Below are 23887 nucleotides of genomic sequence, written 5' to 3' on the forward strand. Positions count from 1 at the left end.
TTGAATCTTGCCTGCTTATCAGACCACACTGCACATGCTCGTAACTTCAGGAACTCATCCCGAAGGATGTGTTTCGGGGCGGTGTGAATGCAGGAATAATTAACAGGTATTTTTTAGCCTTAAAAAGTTCTCGTAATTTAACAGGGATTCTTGTGATCGAGGCGGTTTGAAACCACCTATCGACTTGGTGATGATGGTGTGAGCCATTGTCCTCCAAACCTGCAACTTTTGGTAAGGAAGAAGGCATATTTCTGATGTCTCATCCCATTGACCTTGTATACAAAATGTTGCTTAGTCATGTCTCGCCAAAATGGGAAGTAAGAGGCATAACTGCGTGTGTGTGTGTGTGGTGGTGGGGGGGGTAGTCAAATACATGGTATCCAGTTGACTTATCAATGAGCCCCCCCCCCCCCGTGCTGTTTGGGTTAATCACTCCATTCTGAACAAATCACTTTTCCCTTTTCTTTCCTACTCCAAGCTTTTCTTTTTCTTGCTCACTTCGCCCCTTCTTCCTCTCATTATTTTTACGCTTATGTCTTTCATTTCACCTTCCATCCTCTCATTCCTAGTCTTGCCCATCCATTCACGCACAAAACTCGCCCCCCCCCCCCAGTCATTTACCTTTTTTCGGGGGGGGGGGGACAGAAAAAAAGCATGCTATCATGAAGGCTTTGTTTCTCGAAGGGAAAAAGAAGAAATAGATGTTATAATGAGCGACGAATAGAACAATGTGTTTTGCAGTATATATCAAATTCAGGTTTATTCTTACAAAATACATATGGGGTGAATAAGTATAAAAAGACTTGCACATATTTAATTTCGGAATTTGGTCCCAAAAGTTGCGCGAGACTTCAAAGAAAATAGTCAAAAAAATTTTGCAGCACTATTTTTTGCGTTACGGAAATATCGCACAAAGCATCAAGGGGTCCTTCAAGGCCACCGCACACCTTGCGACTCTTCGCGATCTGATTTTTCAGTACTAGACGGAACAAATCGCATTTTGCTCATTTTCTGAAAATGTGAATATAAGATCTATAATTTTATTTGAGGTTAAAATCAATCGAAAAAATACTAATATAACCATTTTGAAAGATTGCAAGCTTTTAGTTTGGAGTAAAGGTCAAATTAATTTCAAATCGTAGCCAATCGTACGACTGCTATGTCATTACGACTAGATATTAAATTTGCTTTTATTCTAAGGATGATAGCATAGTCACAGATTTGAACATAGGTATTTATATGATGATTTAGAACATTTCACAGTAAGATATTCCATGTCTCAATATTTAGCATCAAATTCTACTACATTTTATTCCAAAATCAGGTCGCAGACCAATCGTAAGGTGTGCGGTCGCCTTCAGGGTTAATACAAATAAATTCAACAATTGTAAATATTAAATTTCTCCCTATCCATAATACTGGAGAAGCTATTGAGCTAATTTCATATGAAATCTACAAAAATTATAATATTTTCTGCTGGAATACAAAGAGACTAAAATCACCAACTCCCATTTGTATATCACCCATATTGTGCGTATATATGTAACTAGTTTTGTGAAATAAGCAAAACTTTTTAAATATCTTTACGTTCTTTCACCTTTCATTTTGACAAAATTCAAAATCATATGCTTCTTTAATTTTTGAAGACCCAGACCAGACCCAAAAGAGATACCGGTATTAGTGGATTCCATATGTGTCGTACAGGACATTTTGACAACAATTTCTAGTTTCCTAGCCGAATGCTTGAGCAAGAAACTATTTTTTTTTCGTCAGTGATAAAGCTATGCTTGGTAAGGTGCATTTGGTCGTGTGGAAAACTAATAATGGGTAAATTATAGGTGAAAATGTGTCATACGGGATACAGACAACCGCGTAGCCAGGATTTCATTTTGGAGGGGGCGGTAAATGCACGCGAAGCATGCCAACTCTTACAGAGCGCGCTCCCTATGGGGTGGGGGAGTTTCCCCCTCCCGTGCGAAGCTTTTAGTATTTCATAAATTGAAATGAAAAGGAGCCATTTCTCTTGTCTCTAGTACCTCCAATTCTGTTGACTATATTGCGATTTTTAACCTTGTTTTCAAAAGTGATTGTGAATGCACAAAAGAGGTATACAATGGAGGAAAAATAAAATGACAACTCCGCGCAAAGCGCGGAAGCTAAAGCGTTTTATCAATTTTTCTTGCCATAAAAAGGGTCCCGAGAAAAGGGTATTCTCAAAGATATATTGAATACTTTCCTTGGAAAGATCAGATTTGATTACAACCAATTTAGCAACTGCATATTTTTAACTCGCAAAACAGAGGAGAAGAAGTGTAGAGGAAGGTATTCCCGCGCAGAGCAATGTAACTGAAATTTCAAAGGGCGGACGTTTCATCAAATGTCTCTAAATATCTCTAATACCCAATCGGCTCTAATTCAATTGATTTTCTAAGATTATTGAACTTAATTACAAGGAAAATAGTGCGCAAAAAGTTGAAACTTCTGTGATTTATTGAAATTATCTTTCTATATAAAAAAAAGGATGCCTAATTTCTTTGACTTATCCTGAAGCGCTTCATTTTGAATATAAAGAAACTTAAGTGTCATTCAAAATTTCAAACTGAGGGCGCAAACAGGACAGGAGATAAATGTATACAGGGAAATGACATGAAGTTTAATACAATTTGATAAAAAATATTGTACTTTTTTATTCAATACGACACGAATTTCATACCTTCCTCTTTTTATATTAGGAACCTAATTGCTCCAAAATTATGATTGTTTAGTAATGAGCTGAAAAGCGGGAGAAGTTGACTTTATGGAGGTGACGGCAGAAACTGATATAAAGATTTTACCCGCTCAGAGCCGACCAGACCAGATCATTTGGAAAAAAAAAGATAACTTCATATATTTACTTCGGCCTAACCTTACTCAAATTCATGCCCTAAAGTATACAATTTCAACTCTAGCTGGCAAGAAGCACATAGCTGAGGTGGAAAAACAGGGTTAGAGAAAAGGTGGGGGAAACAATGGCGAACTTCAATATTGTCATTTAACCGCGCACAGCGCGGAAGCGAAATTCATGTATAAATTTAGATCAAGAAGAGTGAAGGAGTTTCTCTTTTGAGAAAAAAATAAAGAATAAAAAGAAAAAAAAACACAAAGCTACCTTTCTTTCCTCCCTTCCCTTTTCCTTTTCTCCTCTCTTTTTCCCTTCTTTTTTCTTTTTGGGGTCATTGTGGGGGGGGGCGACCGCCCCAACGCCCCCCCTGGCTACGCGCCTGGATACAGAAATGTCCTGTACGACACGCAACATTTAAAAGATAAATTCCAGTTTTGGTAACGATCTCAAAATGACTTTACAGAATCTAATATAATGACCACCCAAGTGTCGGTATGAATAAAAAATATATGCCAACGGATTCTGGGAGAAATTGTGTAATTACTGAGAAATAAGCGCGGATTTGGTAACTTCCGTCGGGTCTTTATTCCAGCAATAATAATACACTGTCCCACGTGTGCCTATCTGTGTTGGTAATCTTCAGTGTGAACGTTTTTCAGCGTAGATTTCAAGATTTCACAAAGTTCAGTTTATGTAACTGTACCAGATCTAGATCCTCGATGATATTCTGACAATTAAGCCTGGTTTTACAGACTTTCTCATGAAACCAGTGTTTACTGCAACTACTGGCATTTCTCTTTAATCTCTAATTCACCTATGGACGACATTTTTTGTTGCTTTCCAGTTTTTGGCATGTCTACCCAATAGTAGGTTACCACAAAGCAAATTGAAGTTCTTTGTTCGTTTGAACAGCAGGTTGATAAATGTGAAAATGGCTGATTTTTCTAGCATGGAATCTGACAAATCATATACCAATGGAAAGCTATAACACAGCATTGAAAGCTTTATGCATTTCACCGCTTTTCAGCTGAGTATTCTGCTTTGGAACACCGTAGCTCCAATTATCGGGCTTCGAAAGTAGGCTTTCTTGTACGTGCTTTCACCTGCCTCGAGACTGACATGTGTTAGAAGCGTGGTGATTCCAATGGTTTGTACACAGAAATACATGTTAAAGGACAAGTCCACCCCATAGATGATTTGAATAAAAAGAGAAAAATCCAACTGACATTACACGAAAATTTCATCAAAATCTCATGTAAAATAAAGTTATGGCATTTTCAAGTTTCACTTAATTTCACGAAACAGTTACATGTACATCATGGTCGGTATGCAATGATGACATCACTATTTCTTTTGTATTTCATTATATGAAATATTCCAATTTCTCTTCATTGTCCTGTGAAGCCAAGTTTTATTTCTCTCTGAACTTGTGGAATCACCATTTTATGTTTCAGACAAGTTGGTCTTTATTGTCAAATCTGTAAAAATAGAAAAATTATATAATTATGTATATATATATATATAATTCAAACAATAAAAGCTATATTCTTGGGCCTGTATTCTGAACCAATTTTAATATAATCTCTGGTCTGGAGTGGTAGTTGAAGGATGGCAAATTTGGACAGGTATCTGTGACAACAGTACAAGGTCTATCTGTCAGCTCACATGATTGACTGGGAATAATGACTTAACTAATTCTCTTCATCATTAAAACATGATGAAAGTACCACAAAGATTTTTAAAAATATAAAAGCAATTGTGCAATTTTTGGCCTCCGATAATTAAAAAAAAAAAGATTTCTACCATGGTCAAGTTAAACCGGACATCAGAATACAGGTTTCTTGAATCTCAAGATTAAATCCCGAAGCGAGCAGATCGGTCTAGAATCTTGGGATTGAGAAAATAAAGGATAAAGGAGAGCCGTCTTCATTTACAGAATCTCATACCATGTCCCAGGAGGATTCCGAAGAAGCAGTTGGGGAAGCAACGCTTTCTCTGCTGACGCTAGCCGTGGTAGTGATGACCGCCGAGTCTGATGACGTTTGACCACCGTCCACTGACGGTGGGTCACCATCCGCTGCGGGTGGGCCCTGTTCATTGTAACTCAAGAAGCTACTACTTTGGTCACCTTGTGGTACTTCAGGGGTTGGTTCGCGTTCAAGCTCTGGGTTTTAGGGTAAAAAATGAGAGTATAACGTTTTATTTTAACCTGTATCACCAAAGAGTCAATTTATGCATGGGGGAGGATTGAATGGATAGAATGACATACGTACTAACTTTTCAAAATTCAAAATTTTCACTTTCACAAAGAAATTAAAGTCTCATTTTGGAGCAATACACACTAAAAATATACTGCACATATGTACTATTAAAACTGATTTTTTTTTGTGTGTGTGTGAATTTTTCTTTTGAACGGAAAACACTCATTAAATCTGATACAATATTACTGGTTGGCAGGTGCTGAATAAGTTTGTTGGGGTTTATTTAAATTTGGTCCAATGCCACTTCGTCCCATTGCCAACTCGTCTACTATCATTGGGTCTACCATCAGTTCATCCAGTATCCACGTGGTCTAATTGCCATTTTGTCCAATAACCAGTTGGTCCAATAGCCATCAAGTCCATATACCATTTGGTCTACTTAGACTATTAGTTATAAAAGTTGATTGGGCAAAATGAATGAAAATAAAACAAATATTAGAACTGATTATGAAACGAAATGGTCATAGACCAACTGGTGATCAGATGAAGTGATGATTGGACCAAATGGTTAGACGAAATGTTGATGGACGGAATGGCATTAGACTAAATGAAGGTAGACCAAGTGGTGAGTGGTCGGGTTGGCGGTGGACGAATTGCCAGTTTACCGTTTGTGGCTTGGGTTTTATTTCTAATGCAAACGATTTAAAAATTAACATAACCAACTTGGTCACATAAAGCAGAAAGTAGTAATGTATTGAGCTTATTAACTTCAATAAATGATTGTCAGTGTAGGGTGCATAACAAGAACTGAACTATCGGTTAAAAAAACACTTTGCTTGAGTAAAGATTTTTTAAAAGGAGGGTCTTGGTTGCCGGTGCAAATACAAGTTTTGAGGGTTTTTTAAAGAATTTAATTATTATTTGATTGTTATGATATTTCATTTCATTTGAAATGTATTTAGATGATGGAATATGAAGCATATAATCATCTCTTGATTGCAGATGACGCGACAAACTATCACTTCCTCAATAACCTGGATATTCACGCTACATATCTTCCTCAGCCTTGCTAACAAAAACCTAGGGAGCGTTTCATGAAAGGATTTTATCCGACAAGTCCTGTTTTATCTGACAATTACCATAGCAACAGTACCTCTCAGCCAATCATAATCGGGGAAAGTTGTCAGATCTGACAACTTGTTGGACAAAAATGTTGATGAAACGCTTCCCTGCTCCATCCCACTTGACTCGGAAATGACAGTAGGCCTATCACCTTCACCATCGGTGTTTATTTTTTTGATGAAGTACTCGCTTACCTTGCAAGCATTCTGCTATATCATCAGATAATTGTTGAGAATAAAGGAGAACGATGTCCGTGTTTAGCAGCCATGGGATTCCATCCTGGGTCAGGTTTTGAGTGAAGCGGATGATAACAGGGTCTGATGATTCAAAGGACGGGCAAACACAATCCCCTATCGATGAATCCTCAACGTCCAGATGAACTTCTTGGTAAGATCCTGGGTGTGGAACGATCGTGAGTAAAGAACATGTTTTTATCACATCAAAATCACGTTTGTAGGAGCAGGGTTCTAGCAAGGACCAACTTTGTGTTTTTGACTAACCACGTTTGGAAACGCTGATTCTGGCCTGAAAAGTGGAAGTATAAACACGGCCTTAGTAACGGGTAAAATATGATGAGGCAAATATACAAAGCAGATTTTTACAAAAAAAGTAATTGTGCTTGAGATTGATGGTGTCTTGGGCAATACAATCCATGCAGAATTTGCATTGCGCAAAAACTACACGACTTTGCTAGCATGAAATACAATCAAATTGGAACATATTCTGCAAATATTAGCTCTACGTGTAGAGCGTTGTGGCCCAGTGGATTAGTCTTCTGACTTTGAAACTGAGGGTTGTGGGTTCAAATCCCAGCCATGGCGTAATTTCCTTCAGCAAGAAATTTATCCACATTGTGCTGCACTCGACCCAGGAGAGGGGAATGGGTACCAGGTACGAAGAAGTTCCTTGAATGCTTGAGCGCCTAGGCAGCCCAGCTAAAGCCAGGGTAATAATAGTAGGGCCCCCTGGGAGAAAAGTTTCAGAACTGAAATGGCTTCCCTGGGTAAATATACCTATATTATTATTATTCTATTTAAAACAAGTGGAATGCCTCTGGCCGTCTCACCTGCATCACGCGGTTCAATATAGCAGCAATGCTGACTTTGAATACTACTCTAACTCGCACAAGATGTTCAGTGATACATGGTTACTCTTATGTCCACTTTTTATGAACTAGACCAATAAACTTACAGAGATATGATGGTTATTCACCAAAAAACCCCAACATGGCCAAAGTTCATTGACCTTACATGACCTTTGACCATGATCATGTGACCTGAAACTCAAACAGGATATTCAGTGATACTTGATTACTCTTATGTACAAGTTTCATGAATCAGATCCATAAAATTTCAAAGTTATGATGGTAATTCAACAGATACACCCAATTCGGCCAAAGTTCATTGACCTTTGACCTTGGTCATGTGACCTGAAACGTGCACAGGATGTTCAGTGATACTTGATTACTCTAATGTCCAAGTTTAATGAACTAGCCCAATAAACTTCCAAAGTTATGATGGTAATTCAACAGATACCCCCGATTCGGCCAAAGTTCATTGACCCTAATGACCTTTGACCTTAATCATGAGACCTGAAACTTGCACAAAATTTTCAGTGATGCTTGATTACTATCATGTCCAAGTTTCATGAATCAGATCCATAAACTTTCAAAGTTATGATGGGAATTCAACAGATATCCCCAATTCGGCCAAAGTTCATTGACCCTAAATGACCTTTGACCTTGGTCATGTGACGTGAGACTCATGCAGGATGTTCAGTGATACTTGATTAACCTTATGTCCAAGTTTCATGAACTAGGTCCATATATTTTCTAAGTTATGATGACATTTCAAAAACTTAACCACAGGTTAAGATTTCGATGTTGATTCCTCCAACATGGTCTAAGTTCATTGACCCTAAATGACCTTTGACCTTGGTCATGTGACATGAAACTCTAATAGGATGTTCAGTAATACTTGATTAACCTTATGGCCAAGTTTCATGAACTAGGTCCATATACTTTCTAAGTTATGATGTCATTTCAAAAACTTAACCTCAGGTTAAGATGTGATGTTGACGCCGCCGCCGTCGCCGTCGGAAAAGCGGCGCCTATAGTCTCACTTTGCTTCGCAGGTGAGACAAAAAACCCCCAAAAATTTCAACAGAGAAACAGGGTGGTAATTCGCCTTGCCAGGCAGCTCCACCCAGCGTAGCTAAAACAACTGGTAGATCACAGAACATGTACCGGTATTCATTTTTGCAAAGTCAATTTCAAATCACCCTCTGTGTAAGACAAGATAACCTCAAATAAAACATACAACATATCTCTTCATTGTACTCGCACTTATCAACAATATCATGCAAAAAACAAAATGTTGAAAATCGTCAAATTACCTTTTTGACTAAGAGAAAAAATGGACAATGCAGACTTTGCTTAAGTCTTGGAACCAGGAGATATCTGTTTGACTTAGGGCATCTTTATGCTTCCACTTTTGAGGCCTGAACCAGCGTTTTCATACGTGATTAGTCTAAAATGAGGTTGCGTCTACTCTTGTTTTCATTTAAACGACATTTCAGTACGCCGATCGTAAACTTACAAAAGGGTGTGTTTCAAAACGTTGATTGAATCGGGGTTTTGGGGTATAAACAGGACTAAGATCGTAAACATTCAAATGACGTCATCTGGTACATGCGTCCGATAAGAAAATCTGCGGGCAAATACAGTTGCATGGTTCTAACCGGGAGCTGCCTTCACAGAATAATCTCTCAACTCCCTGGTTCATTAAAGGCCAATGTACATTATCATGTGTAATTATTACTATTCCTCTTATTTGTCATCACGATGAATGTTGAGGGATTAAAAAAAAACCTCTGAACGAGTTATGATGAGACATCACTGAGCCAGAATCCCCAGTAGAATAAAACGTAACTGATGTCTAATTATTTTCTTATGTATACTTCTACTATTCTATTCTATGGCTATGTCAAGTAGATCCATGGAATTACTAAAAGATGGGAAATTGTCAGAAGTTAACGTACAATAGTCGTCCATAACAACACTCAGGAAAAGAAACTTTTGAAAAAAGGCATGCCAAATTCAACCTCGCTTTCCTTCTCAACGACAATTACGATACGAAGCCAGCTGCAGATCGCGATTTCACCTCTGAAAAATTAACCATAAACAGCACCTCCAGAACATGTTTGCGATCAGCGGTCTGAAACGATGTTCGAAAAACGCTGATTCTGTCCTCGCAATGAAAGCATAAACACACCATTAGAAGGGGTTTTTAACACATGCTTTGTATAATCTGGGGGGCATTTCATGAAAGGACTTGTCAGATAAAACATCCGACAGTTACCGTAGGAAAAGTGCCTCTCAGCCAATCAAAATCATGGAAAGATGTCAGATCTGACAACTTGTTGGATGAGAATATTGATGAAACACTCCCCTGGTATAAAATATTGCTTCAACTTAGGAAATTATTAGACTTGTGGAAGGTCCACTTAGGCAGAGTTACCTGAATTTCAAAGATGACATACTATTCATTTTTTTCCTTTATAATATTAAAAAATAAGTTTGAATCCTTTAACACGTGGAATTGCCATAGTTGTATTGGTAGTTCACTTAAAATTTCTCTTAATGCCAAGACTATTATATTAGTTGGCGGGAAATTTTGAGCTCAAATAAACAGTTTTGTAACTTTTCCAAATTTTTTTTTAGTTTTGAGGGCATTTTTCTAAGGATTGCTTTTCTTTATTCTCATATTCTTTTTTGCTTTTCAATTGAATTTCTCCAAGGTTTTTGTCTCACCTGCATAGCAGAGCGAGACAATAGGTGCTGCTTTTCTGACGGCGGCAACTGCGGCGTTGTCAACATCAAAATCTTAACCTAAGGTTAAGATTTTGAAATGTCATCATAACTTAAAAAGTATATGGATCTAGTTCATGAAACTTGGACATAAGGGTAATCAAGTATTACTGAATATCCTGTTGGAGTTCAGGTCACATGACCAAGGTCAAAGGTCATTTAGGGTCAATGAACTTTAGCCATGTTGAAGGTATTTCTTGAATTACCATCATATCTTTGACAGTTTATGGATCTAGCCATGAAACTTGTACACAAGAGTAATCAAGTATCAGTGAGCACCCAGTCAGAGTTTCAGGTCAAAAACAAAATTTTAACCAAGGTTCAGGATTTGAAATAGTATAACTTTGAAAGTGTATGGATCTAGTTCATGAAACTTGGACATAAGAGTAATCAAGTAACAGTGAACATCCTGCGTGAGTTTCAGGTCATTTAAGGTCAAAGAACATTGGCCATGTTGTGGGTATTTTTTTAATCAGCATCATAACTGAGAGTTTATGGATCTAGTTCATGAAATGTGAACATAAGGGTACCGGTAATCAAGTATTGCTGATCATCTTTCACATGTCTTGGCTCACTTGATCAAGTTCAAATGTCATTTATGGTCAATGAACATAGTATTTTTTATCACATGAATGGTGCTTTTTGTGAATAATAGGTCGTTTTCAAATTCAGCACTGCGGCAATATTGAATGGGGTCATGCAGGCGAGATTGGATTCTCACATCTTAAAACTCCTTGTAACTTCTAAAGGTTTCCATTGCAAAGAAGAATAGTGTAGTAGGTTTCACGGTACACCATGTATCTTTCTTGGGCAAGTGTTGGTCCTGAAAAAGACCATCCAACCTTGACGTTTCGACAAGTGTGTTCTATGGCATTTCCAGTCGTTGCTGGTTTTGCACGCCTAATTTTATGTGTTGTCACCCACGTCCGCATATGTGGATGTCATGTACGTGACTTATCTAGCCGATCAGAGGCACGTACCCTGCAAGGCACCGTGCATAGAGCACCTTGAGAGAGTATATAAGATCTGCTTTTACAAACTTTGATCATTCTCCTCAAGACGGCAAGAACGCACTCGTTGAAACATTGAGATTGGTTGGTCCTTTTCAGGACGAACACCTGCCCAAGAAAGATACATGGTGTACCGTGAAACCTACTACACTATTAAAACTCCTTAACACAAACCTTGTGTCCAAGATGGAAGATCTCCTGTAATCACTTCATAGATTTCAATTGTCATTATTCCATTCTGGTCATCCCATTGATCAGGATAAGCAGTAACAACTGTATTAAAAGGAGATAAAAATTAGGCAATAAATGTAAATACATGTCAATTTGGTAACACGACATCTGCTCCAGCGACAATTGCTCAGGGCCAAGTTTTGTCAAAGATGTAGGGTTAGGATTGCAATAGGGTTCTACATTGGGTTAGGGTATAGTGTTACATCCAGGAACGCCCTTAGCACCACACTTCCGCGCATTGCATGCGTGCAGAAACGCCCTTAGTTGTGCACATAAAGGCATTGCGTAAGGGCGTAACTGCACCGATGGGGTGCGCGGAAGTATGATGCTAAGGGCGTTCCTGCACCGACACGACAAAATGTCATGGACCCATCAATTTGATCCCTTTTAGCATCTCAGCTGCAAAATTTTGGATAGCGTAAAATTTTTCAGACACTATAAAGAGGGGATTTTTTGCCAACTATATCAAATTACGAAAATGAGAAGCATGCACTTCATAGTTTTGCTATTACTTTCCTAAAGTTAGATGTTTTGATGCCATAATTTTTTTTTGCGAAAACTTGGTGGAAGGCGTTCACATAATAATTGATTATAAAGAGTGCCAAACTTCAATTGATTTTTTTTTTATCATTTACTGTTTTCTCAATTAATGTTTTTAATACATATTTTACAAATTTTATGACTCCATGTGTTCCTGAATTCAATTCTGCTCAATTTTAATTGAAAAAGCACAATTCAAATAGCTCATGTGATATCAGCAGTGTTGCGAGACAAGTGCCTCACTCCCAACTCTCTTCTTACTTGCGGTTGCATTCCGGCAAAATTCAGTTCCTGGGATGGCTGGGCAATCGCTGGCATGACAGAATGAGTGGGGTGCGTTTGCCTCGGTTTCTTCAACAGCAGGTTGAGTTTCTTCGGGAAAAGACGGGCCAGAATCCACACTGATGTCAAAGGACGAGGGCATGCTTGGTAGCTCATACACAACTGGAGCGGATGTTAGTGGCACACGCTCAGGTACACCTGGATGATGCAAAACAGATATCAATTACCATTATTTACAATCCAAACAATATCCCTAATGATTTCAATTTGAAACGCATGTAGTCGAAAAAAAATACATTCGAATACAAGTAATTTAAAAAAAAAGGTGTTTATAACTTTAGTTTCTTCATAAGATATGAATCTTAACAGTTTTGGAGCTTTAGAGATTTAAAGCCCAATTATGATTCTTATGCATTCATTAGCATAATCAACTAATTGAAAGAATAATAATGAATTCAAGAATTGCAGGACAATTTACCATCCAGTTTTTGGAGATTACGTTATGGGTGACATGATTGCCAATATGATGACATTTCAAAAACAATATGATGACATTTCAAAAACTTAACCTTAGGTTAAGATTTTGATGTTGATTCCCACAACATGGTCTAAGTTCATTGACCCCAAATGACCTTTGACCTTAATCATGTGACCTGAAATACAGGCAGGATGTTTAGTACTACTTGATTAAGCTTATGTCCAAGTTTCATGAACTAGGTCCATATACTTTTTTTTAAGTTATGATGTCTCACTCAGCCATGCAGGTGAGACAAAAAGGAGCAATTGCAAATTGGCAAAGGCCAATCAAAATCATTATTGTATGGATATTTTGTACAGTATATATGACCAGGAACCAATCAGAAATGTCATCTTATGTGTGTAGTCCATACATACCTTTCTGGTATAGGTCTTAGGTCTGTAAATATTTCTGAGAGATTATTGTGGCATGGTTGAATAAGGCTTTGATGATGGTCAAGATATTTACCAATTATGCAGGATGTACTATTGGACGCTACCTCTACGCCAGACCCGCGTTGACATGCATAGGCTTTGAGTTGGCAAAGGTTTGTATAGTTCTGTCCGTCCGTCCCACAAACCACAGAAGGTTCCTCAGTTTCAGGGCATTCACGGGGGCTGATGCATAGACACTCGCCAACACCATTAATGTCTGTCTCACACGTTTGCCACACCTCACAGTTGACCAAATCACAAGGACGCACTGGCTGAGGGGTTTCTGTTTCCAAGTGGTAATCGAAAAGGGGATTTTTTTTTTAATTTTTACATTGACATACTGGACTTTTTGCCTCGTCCACTTTCAAAATCGAGAACGGATGAACTGAAAAACTTATGATGCTTATCAGTTTTAAAATAATGTCATCATGCTGACTTGTTATGGAAGTGTCATGCGAAATCTCAAGGTTTTCATCTGTAGTTAACAGAGACACTTGACTAATATCGATATGACATGACACTTGACATGCATAAATAGTGGCTGTAGCTAGGAAATAATGCTTCTTGTCATTCTCAAACTCCCTACTACAATCCATTACTCAAGTATTTGTGCTTTAAGTCTTTTTGAGAAAGGCTTGTAAATATAAGATAAAATACTTAGCCAAATTTATGAACTGAATACAAAAATTGGCTAAGCATTTTATATGACCAAACTCTATGTAAAACACTAATTATTCTGACTTGAGTTCTGGATCGAATACCAACTCAGGGTTTAAACCCTAAATAGACTGGGCTATTTCAATGCCTAGGAGAGGGGGGGGGGAGCTGATTCAGCCCCCGTATGATCTCAGCCATCGATCATACGATCGTGACAAAAATTGGCATGCGCATTTGCCCATGGCATAATCTACAAAACTATAAGATCAAATTCTGCAAATCTATTTGCCAATAATTTGAATTATTCTAATTTATGCGTAAAATCAAAAGTTTGCTCTAATAAACTTCCTTTTTTGGTTCAGACTTTTTATAGGAATCTTATCAAATGTACTTTAAAAAATTTATTTTCGTATGCATTTTACTGTTTTCTAAATTTCTTATGTATATCTTTGTTTTTCAACTTTTTCTTTATTTTGACGATAAACAAGATAAGATTAATTGATTTCAATCATTAAAAGGACAAATAATGATACATTTATGAATTTTGACTACAAACACTATTTGTATTGGACACAAATTCCCATTTTTGAGCAATTTTGCACTTACGAAATGTTGCATAATTTTGGGACCGCATAAATGGGGTCGCAATTTCGGTCTCAAAAAGCTACGCGAGACTTGAAAGTAAAAAGTAACCAGCGACGCGGACAAAAAAATTTGCGCTGCGGATTTATCGCAAAAAATGTTGAGGGAAACCCGTCTTATTAGGGTTAAGAGTGAATAAAAAAAAAGCTGACTGGCACATGTCTAGCTTATGATGCCAAAAATTCAACTCACCAACACAGACAGACATAGGATGGGACCATTCTCCAGTTTCTAGACAGTCCAAGAAATTTTCTCCTTCTAATCTGTATCCTCTGTTGCATCCTATCAAAACAGAATCACCTACTCTGTAGCCCCCTACTATCATGCCATGGTCTGGTGCATGTAATTCTTCACAAGCTGCTCCTAATAATTACAAGAACAGAAAAAAACATGAGAAAAGAGAGGAAAAGAAAGTTAACATTTGAGCAATGCATGAATTATTTATTTTGCAGTGCGTATTAGTTGTTAGTACAGTTTTCTTTAAGCAATCATGTCACCAATGTTGAGACAAAATGGATGTTATTATATCTTTACAGATCTTAAATGTACGTACATTAACGAGCCAATTTGAAGTTGATCCTCAAAATGGTACAACATCCTTATTGTGAGAACAGTTCAAAGGAAATAAATTATGATATCTATGACCTTTGACCTCAAGACCCCAAATTTTAATCACATCATCAACACTCAAATATACAGGGCTTATTTGGAAGTTGGTCCCATACTATTCTTTGGTTAATGCAACAACAATAGTAATGTTTATAATGACATGTTAATTTCGAAATTGAAAAAAATAATCAAATTACTCCACATGCCAATTTGGGGCATGTTGATGATGTAATGCCTAGAAAATCTATTGTCCAATCCTCAAAATCGATCAGGCTTGCCAGAACATGATGCAATCACACACTCCATTCCCTTTGGAGGGTTAAAACTTATCATACAATCATGCTGGAGCATGATGATATGAATTCATTTACTTATCAGATTCTCAAACCCCAACCACCAGACTCTACCAGGCTTGCCAGCAAGTAATGCATTCGCACACACCACTCCGTTTGGAGGATATCCTATGATAGCGACTTTCTTTGGCATGTTGGAGCAATTTGATGACAGAATGTATTTACACCTAATACCAATACCTCAATCACCAGACTCTACCAGGCTTGCCAGTAAATAATGCATTCGCACACACCACTCCGTTTGGAGGATATCCTATGACAGCGACTTTCTTTGGCATGTTGGAGCAATTTGATGACAGAATGTATTTACACCTAATGCCCAATTACCAAACTCAATCACTTTCCAGCAAACAATATTAACCCTCCACTCCCCTTGTTTGGGTATTGTGGGTTATGAAAACTTTCTTTGGCATGTTGGAGCATTTTGAAGACAGAATGTATTTACACCTAATACCAGTATCCCAATCACCAGACTTTATCACTTGCGAGCAAACAGTATGCTCTCTCCACTCCCTGGGGAGGGTACTTTGTGTTATGAAAACTTACTTTGGCATGTTGGAGCAGGATGTGACCACTCTCCAAGTACGCAGGTAATCCTCCTTTGCCCATGAAGAACGTAGCCATCGTTACAGGTATACGTGATAGTTTGTCCCATGTAGTGACCTTCAATTGCGTGAAAGCCATAATCAAGGTACCCGCCATTGGCTGGAGTTTGAGGCGGGGCACAATATATCTCTGTCATGATATGAAAATGGGACATAAAATTATGAATTACTGGTGTTACTTATAAAACTTGTGTACATCACAAATTTCTCATTTTTAAAGGGGTACTCCAGGCTGAAAATAATATGATTTGAACAAATAAAGAAAAATCAGACAAACAAAACATTCAAAATCTCATCAAAATCTGACAAGGAATAACTATGTTATGACCTCTTAAAGATTGGCATTATTTGGAAAAACATTTCTAGGTATATCTTCATGAATATTCAATGTATTTTAATACATGAAATTATGTCTATTCAAATTTTGTCCTCCAAGAACTAAAAAAAAAAATGGTGTAACAACTGACTCGCTGCTGCATCTTATAATATTATAAGGGAGACATATGCACACATGTATGAAGATAATAAACAATTATGATTTCATGTAATAACATAAGAGGAAAGTGGGGATGTAACATCATCGGTTCACCTAATGTCATGACGCTGTGCATATATAGCGGTTTTCACAAAATAAACTTTATTTGTTCTCCGATTTAGAAACTCTTTGTGGTATTCTTAGCAAATGTACAAGAAAAAATTTGTCATATCAAATCAATTTCTTATGTTTTATGATTTTTTATTATTTCTTATCTATTTCTTTGTTTTTTACTTTTGTTTTTCATTGTTTTTTCAATGAACTATGTCGGGAACTCTTTTGCGATAATAAATAGCATGAAATAAATCCATTTAAACCACCAGCAAAACTAAAAATAATCATACATTTACGACTTTTGGTAGAAAACTCAATTTGCATTGACTTTGTACACACAATTTTTGGTCTGACATGCCCATGTTGAATAATTTCGAAACCGTGTACCCAAGCATCGCAAAATTGGTCTCAAAAGATGCACAAAACTTGAAAGTAAAAAGCCAGCGAGTGAAACGGTGAACAAAAATTGTGCGGCATAAATATTGCGTGACTCGTTGAGAAGGGGCCTCCAAGGCCCCTCCCCCCCGATAAGGTTAAAGGCAATTTATCCTGACGGTTTAATCTTGACAATGCAATCCTCAGTCAACTTGGATTTTTATGCATGGCACACTTTGTCACTTATCCAGTTTATTCCCAGACAATTAATCGTAATGAAATATAAAAAGATTTATCAAGCGCCAAGGTATAAACACTGTTGTCACTAAGGTGGATGGCACAGGCCGGCAAAACAGGCACATCTCCACAAAATGCCCATTGCTGGCCACTAATACTTTCTGCAAATTAACGCCATGTATCAAACAATCTATAGAATAATAACAGTTAAAACAATTATTATCAACAAACAAGTGGAACGCCTTGGGCAGTCTCGCCTGCATTACGCGATTCGATATAGCAGCAGTGCTGACTTTGAAAACTGCAATTAAATAATTATTCACATAAGAAAACAATCATATGATAATAAAATACTATGTCCATTGACCCAACATGACCTTTGACCATGATCATGTGACCTAAGACATATGCAAACAATCATTCATACTTGATTACCCTTTAATAAGTCTGTTTCATGAACTACACGTGTAGATCCATAAATTTAAAGTTATGATGCCAATTCAACAATGACCCCCAACACAGCCAAAGCTCATTGACCCTAAATGACCTTTGATTTTGGTGACCAGAAACAAGCACAAGATATTCACGGATACATGGTTACTCTTATGTCCCAAGTTTCATGAACTAGATCTTATAAACTTTAAAGTTATGACAATTCCACAAATGCCCCAACATTATCAAAGTTTGTTGACTCTAAATGACCTTTGACCTTGGTCAAGTGAACTGAAACTTGCACAGGATATTCAGGGTTACTTAATTGCTAATATGTTTAAGTTTCATGAACTAGATCCATAAAATGACAATTCCACACATACTCTCAACATGGTCACCCTCTAACTACTTAATCTTACCTGGCAATAGAAGTTGGTATTATTAGCATAAAAGTTGGTATTATTAGAACCGGGGAGCGTTTCATCAACATTTTCGTCCGACAAGTTGTCAGATCTGACAACTTTCCTTGATAATGATTGGCTGAGAGGCACTGTTACCATAGTAACAGTCGGATAAAACAGTACTTGTTGGATAAAACGTCTGACAAGTCCTTTCATGAAACGCTCCCCAGAAATTTTACAAGGCTCTTCTTACCGGTGAACTGAATATTGATGCTGTGAGAGAGAGTACCGTCTTCAGATCGGCAAGTAAACCGTCCAGAGTGTGAGCGGTGTGGTGGGTTTAGAGACATTATCATTGTAGTCAAAGGATGACTATTCCAATATCTTCCAGACTGCAAAAAGACAAAGGATCAGCAGCATAGAGGCTTATTCAGATATGACTTAACCCTAAAGATTTATATTAGATAGCCAAGACAGATAGCCAAGCGCGATTGGTCCATTGCGCGTCACGTGATATGATCGAAATCCATGTATTTTCCCATCCGGTCCACCTTCGATGAATATATTGACTAACCGGTCCATGAATATATTTTTTACGTGTATGGCGCCCTCTTGGGGATTAGATGTTACCATGCATTATCGGCCTGCCTTGGACCTGGACTGGGCTCGAACTTAGATTTAGATCTAGGGCTATAGGCCTAAACAAAGTTGATTTGAATAGAAAAGGGCCATTCACTGTGTAAGACTAACGTTACTTAGATATATATATAGATCAAGATCTAATGTTAGATCTATACCAGTTCAATCAATCACTTTGAATATCAAAAACATGCTGCACGCATCGTTAGGCCTAACTTTATCTTCATCATTAGAGGCTATCTAATATAACAGATATTGACTGATGGGATGTGTAAAAAAAACATTCTTTGGACCACCAAAATCATACAGCCTTGTAGATTTTATCGCACACTACCACCGTGCAAATTTTTGCGGTGCTTGTGCAATCGAAGGCCGAGATCTCGGTTGGGAGAAATCACCCTCCGCCCCCAACTCTGAGATGGGTCCAAATAACCGAGCTCTTTCAGGTTTAAATCTATTCATTTGCATGAAGAGGGGCCCCATGTCTGCGCACCTACAAATTGAACTGATGATTTAACAGGAATTTCTTTAAAATTCCATGTAAAACTTCTGTTAATATTATTCCTTACTTTCTTGAGCAGGTGTGCAAAATTTGATAAAAAATGAGCAATATGCATGATATTCTTTCCAGAACAAACATATTATATGCTAACCTGTCCCCCTTCCGATACAAGTTTTGCTGCTTTATTGCTGTCAAAAGGCAGGCGGCACTGGATATATAGCCGACTGCGTGGAAAGATGATGATTGTTCCATCGCTCCTGACTCCAAGAGGTTGGTTGTTTTGAAAGATTATTCTGGTATCTGCAAGAACTGAAATGGATATAATCAAAGAATGTTACCAATTTACTAAACTAATTGAATACAAAATACTTCTGATGTACTCGGCCCAAGTCATAACCTTTCACTGTAGCTGGGGCCCACCAATGACTTTTCGTCAGGGACCGGTGGACCAGTGAAGTGTGTAAGAAATTCATTGTCACCAAAGATCGTGAAAAATAACCAGGTAATGAACTAAAATCTTATGTCTACTGAAAACTCTGACATGATCATATTTCAAACATTTTGTCAACTAAAGTATACTACCGAATTACTGAGCAGAATTACTCAATTTTCTTGCTTGAATTTATTGGTATGTAATCTCACATTGCATTAAGGGTGCAGCCATATTTACTATTCATTGCAATTCATAAATATGCTGCAAGACCAATAACACAGCGCCACCTCGGGCACAAAATTATTAGTACTTATAAACAAACATGTTAATGCAAATGCATCAATATCATTTAATATTATGGGCCAATAAATCCAAGCAAGAAAATTGACAAATCCTGCACAGCAATTTTGCTTCCATTGTCCCTTTGTTTTATAATATGATATGAAAATTCATGGGTCAACTTTCATCAATTACTGTAAACTGACTCACTGTGATCAGTAAAATAGTTTTTCAGTGTTAACTTGATTTGAGGAATTTTTAAAATATGCTTTACAAACATTGTTTGTGTATTTTTTAATGTACCCTGTTCTGCATTTTAGCTAATGACATCAATTCTTTCCTTCAAATTTTGTAATTTTTATAAATTACAAATACTTGTGAGTAATTCAAACTGATTCATATGTATAATTCTCAATTGTGTTATTTTAATAGAGAGCTGCAGAAGAGAAGTTCAATCTTTTTTTATTATTATTTTAATCAACTCTATCTGATTAATGCTCTAGTCACAAATATTTAACCCTATATATTGTCACTGGGGGTGCGAATTGCCCCACCCTCCCTGTAAAAGGGCCGGAGTGTGGCGTCGCAACAGGTTTTTTTTTCTGTATCCCTCTCAGACCGGTTGCTTGCATTTATCAGACGCAACCTCATTTTCTTGTTTGTTTTTTCTTAATGGTCCACTAAGTGACCAGCTGCATGGCAAGTCGTCAGTGTTTTGGTTTGAAAGAAAGTACTGATGACGTGCCCGCCGATCATCGCAATCAAACTCTAATGTTACTGTTGTGGTGACGCATTCCGGTACTCTGTTCTATTTGTTAATCATTTTCTATAGGCCTAATCATTCTTACGTTTTATTCTTGGTTTCCGTTTTTTCAAGCCTTTGAGGCTTTTGGGGATACCTTTTTCTTTCATTATTTTTTTTCAAATCTCATCTTTATGTTTCATGATTATATTTGTATATTTATGTTAAAAAATAATGTATGATATTTGTATGTTTTTACATGTATATTTTATTGAAAGAAATAAATGAGAGTATTTCCACTCTCCCTCAATACAAAACCCTGGATCTGTTAGGAATGATTAAAATCAATCTAATGAGATAGTTCTCAACTTTGGGTTTGAACCAATCTTCATTCTGAACCTCTCTCCCCCCCCCATGCATGAAAATTTCTGAACTGTGTTTGAATGACTCTTTACGGGCAAGAAAAAAGAACCCCCTGTTTAGAATTCTTAATAGTATTTTACCCCCTTGGTCTCAATCTTATAGATATAATTACTTACCACAACTTGGCTCCTGTCCTGACCACTGTCCATCCACACATGTTCTATTAGCGCTACCACGCAATACATACTCTCCTGGTGGGGAGCAATGAGACACTAAAAACGTTCCTTCGGGTATCTCGTTGTGAGGGTAGAAGACAAGTTCCTTTGTCTCATCTCCGTTCACGTACTGACGAACGTGAGAAATAAAACCAGGTTTTGAACACAGCCTTTCCATTCTTACTGTAGGAATTGGAAATATAAAAATATTCAATGTATACAAAAGAAAAATATATACATGTATGTAATGTGGCAAGAACTTGGTGCTATTTGCATAAATTTAACATACATTGTACTTAATTTTTATTGTAAAAAAAGTCTGAAAATCATCTAGAATGACCCCTTACCTACATTTAAAAGTGTTTTCTATAGCCAAAAAATGATGAAAAAGTGTGAATGCAGGCTTTAGTCAGAAATGTGTTATCCCGGTGACCATTTCATGAAAGTCTCATTTCTTTCAACGGTTACCATTATGATAGTAACAGTGCGCTTCTCAGCCAATGTAAATCAAGGATGGTACTTGTCAGATCTGACAACTTTTTCCAGAAAAAAATGTTGATGAAATGCTGCCCTGCTTGTGAACTGATTTGCTTGAATTAACCTGCCATATCAATGGCTTGATTAGGCAGATTTCATGGTGCAAATTCGCTATTGGCATAGGGAACGAGACCAACCCTAATTGCTATGATTTACCAATAGTTTGATTGAATTCATTCCATCATTATTTGAATTAATTTCATGAGATTACATTTTTCAAGAGAGTAATTGTCACTGGCCCGTCTGAAGTCGGGTTTAACTTAAACTCGGGTTTAAAGTTGTGGTTTAACTATGGACAGCCAATTGTAACATAAATCACTAACAGTAGAGATATCAAATTTCAGCTCATTTGGCTCTCAATTCATTTATAATTGTCTAGGACGTATATATAGATTATTGTCTCCACCATCGATGAATCAGGAAAGAGCACAGTAAACATAAGAAACATACAACTTACTCCACAAAGTGATACTTTTGACTTCCCATACTTAAACAACAACTTTAAACCTGAGTTTAAGTTAAACCCAACTTCAGAATACGGGCCAGTCTCAATTTCGTTTGTCTCAGGTAACTGGCTAATATTGATAAATAAATTCATATCATATTCATGTTTTGAGTATCTTCACAATAGTAAGAATATCAAGTGAGTTGCTCATCATTCTCAAGATGTGGCATTGCCAACTTTCATTTTCCCAGAAATAAAAATGTTTACAAATAAAAAAATACATAAAAATATCAAAAGTAGACATGTAAAGGCAAAGGCAATCAACTATTCAATACCATAAATAGCTATAAAAAAAAATCAATTCTTACCGCATACTGGTACAGGAAGTGACCATACTCCTCCGTCTAAGCATCTTGTATCAACACGACGCTGAGCGTAATAGCCTGGATTACATCCGACGGAGATCTCTACTTCTCCACCAATCGGCAACCCCTCATTGATGTTTCCGAGATAACCAAGAATATTATATCGTTCTCCATTTAATCTCTCAGGGATATTGCATCGCGGAGGGGCTTTTTTTTTAAAGGAGGAATAAAGTTTGACATAATTTACTGACTACTGTATGTGATCTCGTTCACGGGATCACATAATCATGTGATTGTCATATCATTTTGCCTGCTAGGTTTCAACTCCCACACATGCTGAGCAGAAATAACCCTAATTATGCGCATAAATTATGCATAAGTTTCTATTATTCAGGATTATAAAAGACAAACTAAAAATATCTCTTTCTGATATATTTTCAAAGTACTTTGAGCATGTTTAAATGGAAAACAAGACGGATACTTGGGGCCCGTAACAAAAAGCTTAGCAACGATCGTAGAACATTCTTTTTACAAGTGATTGCATTAGCTACAATGTACAATCAATCGTGAAAATCAAGCGTATGATTTATCACTACCCTTTGTGTTACAAGACCCTGGTTGGCAAAGTGTCTATGACACAGAACAGTGATTGCCAGGAGCATTAAATTTGACAGCGCCATTAATCATTTCCATGCTCCATCATACCTGCCAGTTTACTGAAGCCGTTGGCATGTTGTCATTACTAGTTTATTACAGTTCTTGTAGTAAATAATGATAATGTTCCATTGGGCCTTTAAGAATCTCTATCCTGTGCTTAATGAAACCCAAGGTTGCGAAGTTATTTTCAAAGGTCTTTTTTTTTCATCAGCTTTGAAATCAGGATGAAACCGCTCTTCCAGTTCACCAATCTTGACAGAGGGTTCTTGAATGTTTTGTACTTTGCTGATCAAAAACACCCTAGAATGACAGAATCACCACTAGCGACTTTGGGCTTCACAAAGCACAGGACAAAGATTCTTAAAGGGCAAGTCCACCTCAGAAAAATGTTGATTGAATCAATAGAGAAAAATCAGACAAGCACAATGCTGAAAACTTCATCAAAATCGGATGTAAAATAAGAAAGTTATCACATTTCAAAGTTTCGCTTATTTTCAACAAAATAGTTATATGAAAGAGCCAGTTACATCCAAAAGTGAGACTCGATGATGTCACTCACTCACTATTTCTTTTGTTTTTTATTGTTTGAATTATACAATATTTCAATTTAATAATTTGACAATTAGGACCTCCTTGCCTGAAGCACAAAATGTTAAAATAATGGAATTCCACGTGTTTAGGGAGGAATGAAACTTCATTTTACATGACAATGACGAGAATATAA

The 23887-nt window shown here is 37.1% G+C and overlaps 1 protein-coding gene across 2 annotated transcripts in view; it reads right to left on the reverse strand.

The window, feature by feature from the left end:
• Positions 1-4659: 4659 nt before the first annotated feature.
• Positions 4660-23887, reverse strand: part of LOC121428488 (sushi, von Willebrand factor type A, EGF and pentraxin domain-containing protein 1-like) — a 60172-nt gene continuing 40944 nt past the window's right edge. For both annotated transcript variants that reach the window (XM_041625116.1, XM_041625118.1), the window contains 11 exons: positions 22510-22713; positions 21121-21342; positions 19279-19436; positions 18240-18378; positions 15894-16082; positions 14578-14748; positions 13121-13369; positions 12115-12333; positions 11257-11355; positions 6399-6599; positions 4660-5045 (listed from right to left, as the gene is read on the reverse strand). In XM_041625116.1, coding sequence (XP_041481050.1) covers positions 4822-5045; positions 6399-6599; positions 11257-11355; positions 12115-12333; positions 13121-13369; positions 14578-14748; positions 15894-16082; positions 18240-18378; positions 19279-19436; positions 21121-21342; positions 22510-22713 — 2075 coding nt within the window. In that variant the 3' untranslated portion in view covers positions 4660-4821. The remainder of the gene's footprint in view (positions 5046-6398; positions 6600-11256; positions 11356-12114; positions 12334-13120; positions 13370-14577; positions 14749-15893; positions 16083-18239; positions 18379-19278; positions 19437-21120; positions 21343-22509; positions 22714-23887) is intronic.

This window comes from Lytechinus variegatus, chromosome 15 (assembly GCF_018143015.1).
Source record: "Lytechinus variegatus isolate NC3 chromosome 15, Lvar_3.0, whole genome shotgun sequence".
Taxonomy (NCBI): domain Eukaryota; kingdom Metazoa; phylum Echinodermata; class Echinoidea; order Temnopleuroida; family Toxopneustidae; genus Lytechinus; species Lytechinus variegatus.